This window comes from Rhinoraja longicauda, chromosome 28 (assembly GCF_053455715.1).
Source record: "Rhinoraja longicauda isolate Sanriku21f chromosome 28, sRhiLon1.1, whole genome shotgun sequence".
Classification (NCBI taxonomy): domain Eukaryota; kingdom Metazoa; phylum Chordata; class Chondrichthyes; order Rajiformes; family Arhynchobatidae; genus Rhinoraja; species Rhinoraja longicauda.
The window spans coordinates 26,052,020-26,053,631 of record NC_135980.1 but is presented as its reverse complement, the minus strand read 5'-3'; the positions used below and the strand labels follow the sequence as shown (position 1 = coordinate 26,053,631).

At 53.5% G+C, this 1,612-nt stretch overlaps 1 protein-coding gene across 1 annotated transcript in view; it reads left to right on the top strand.

Moving 5' to 3' along the window:
* LOC144607210 (C3 and PZP-like alpha-2-macroglobulin domain-containing protein 8) overlaps positions 1-845 on the top strand; it is a 57,316-nt gene extending 56,471 nt beyond the window's left edge. The window contains exon 24 of the mRNA XM_078423892.1: positions 719-845. Coding sequence (XP_078280018.1) covers positions 719-845 — 127 coding nt within the window. The remainder of the gene's footprint in view (positions 1-718) is intronic.
* Positions 846-1,612: the final 767 nt, after the last annotated feature.

Here is a 1,612-nt window from a genome sequence, read left to right as displayed (position 1 = left end):
ACCCGGGTTTCGATCCTGACTACTGTTGCTGTTTGTACGTTCTCACTGACCGTGTGGGTTTTCTCCGGGTTCTCTGGTTTCTTCCCACTCTCCAAAGACGTACGGTTATATCTGTATATTACTGAAACTCTCATCTTGTATGTTTGTTTGTTTGTTTGATCCCAAAATACAGCCAAAACAGTACATGATAGCACAACAATTTTAGGCCCACCTTACTCGCCATTGGCCTGCGGTGGGCTGGAGGAAGTTTCATTCAAATTGTTGTTATATTTTAAAAGTTATTGACTTTTTAAATTTTAATAAATTACTTTTCCACTTGCCGTGGCCGTCAGCCGCACCTACGCAGTAATACCTCCGTGTTCGACGTCACAATGGGGGCCCAAACGGGTCCGCGCCTGCGCAGTTGGGGTCCGTTGATCTAAGATGTGTTCATCTTGCCTCACAACGGTAAGATGGCCGCCGGATCCGCGCGTGCGCCGTTGGAGGAGGGTTGCCATTTTGAGATGGCCATTTTGAGATCGCCATTTGATTGGCTCTACCACCTCCCCCTCCCCCTCCCCCCCCCCCCCCAAGTGGAGACCGGCGCGTCCTGATTGGCTCCTGCCGCTCCTCTCCATGTGGGGTCGATTGATTGGCACGACGCCCGATTGGTCTCTGTTCTGGGTCCCATGTGGGGGGGCCGCCGCTCTGATTGGTCGCCGACTCTTCCCGCTCAAAGCGCGCTGGTTGCCTGCAGCGGCTTCTTCCCGCTCACAGCAGCGGCCATCGCCGTGGAGCTGCAGCTGCAGGAGAGGTTTGCGGCCACCAGGTCCACGGGTGATGATGACAGCCCGGAGCCCGGGTGAGTGTCTCCCTCTCCCCCCTTGCCCGGCCCCGGGGAAGACTCCCTGGAGGCAACGGGGGGTCGTCAGTTGGGGGAGGTTTGCCGGGATCGCAGGAGAGATCGCACGCTCATCTAGTAGGTCAACAAGACTTTGATAAAAATGTATACTGTCCCTAGTTTGTGGGATAGTGTTAGTGTACGGGGTGTTCGCTGCTCGGCGCGGACTCGGTGGGCCGAAGGGCCTGTTTCCACGCTGTATCTCTAAACTAAACTAAATTGTCCCTCGTGTGTAGGATCGTGCTAGTGTATGGGGTGATCGATGGGTGGTGCAGACTCAGTGGGTTCTTTTGTGTCGATCATCCATGTTTCAAATGTTACATCACTGCCATCGTCCGTCCTGAAAGGGTCACAAGCTGCCGGCGACCATCGGTGGGAGCATCACTTGTACAATAGATGATGGTGGTAGCAGAATTAGCTCAGGACACTTCCAGTTTCCAGCCCCGCGACGTGGACGCTTTTTCTATGGGGTCACTCGGTGGCCGAAGGGCCTGCTTCCATGCTGTATCTCTCAGGTCTAAAAGTAAATTTGAGAGAGTACTACCAAGGGGACTTGTAATTGAGAATTATACAATTCTCTCCCTGGTTAGAACAGTGCTGGAACCTGACAACTGGACTGGTGCAGTGAAGGACAGGAGGGGATGTTCTCATTGCTCTGGGACAGTAAAATGGCGATTCACTCCAATGCTGCAGTCCATCCATTGCGACTGTTTGATGGCACGTTGTGGATGG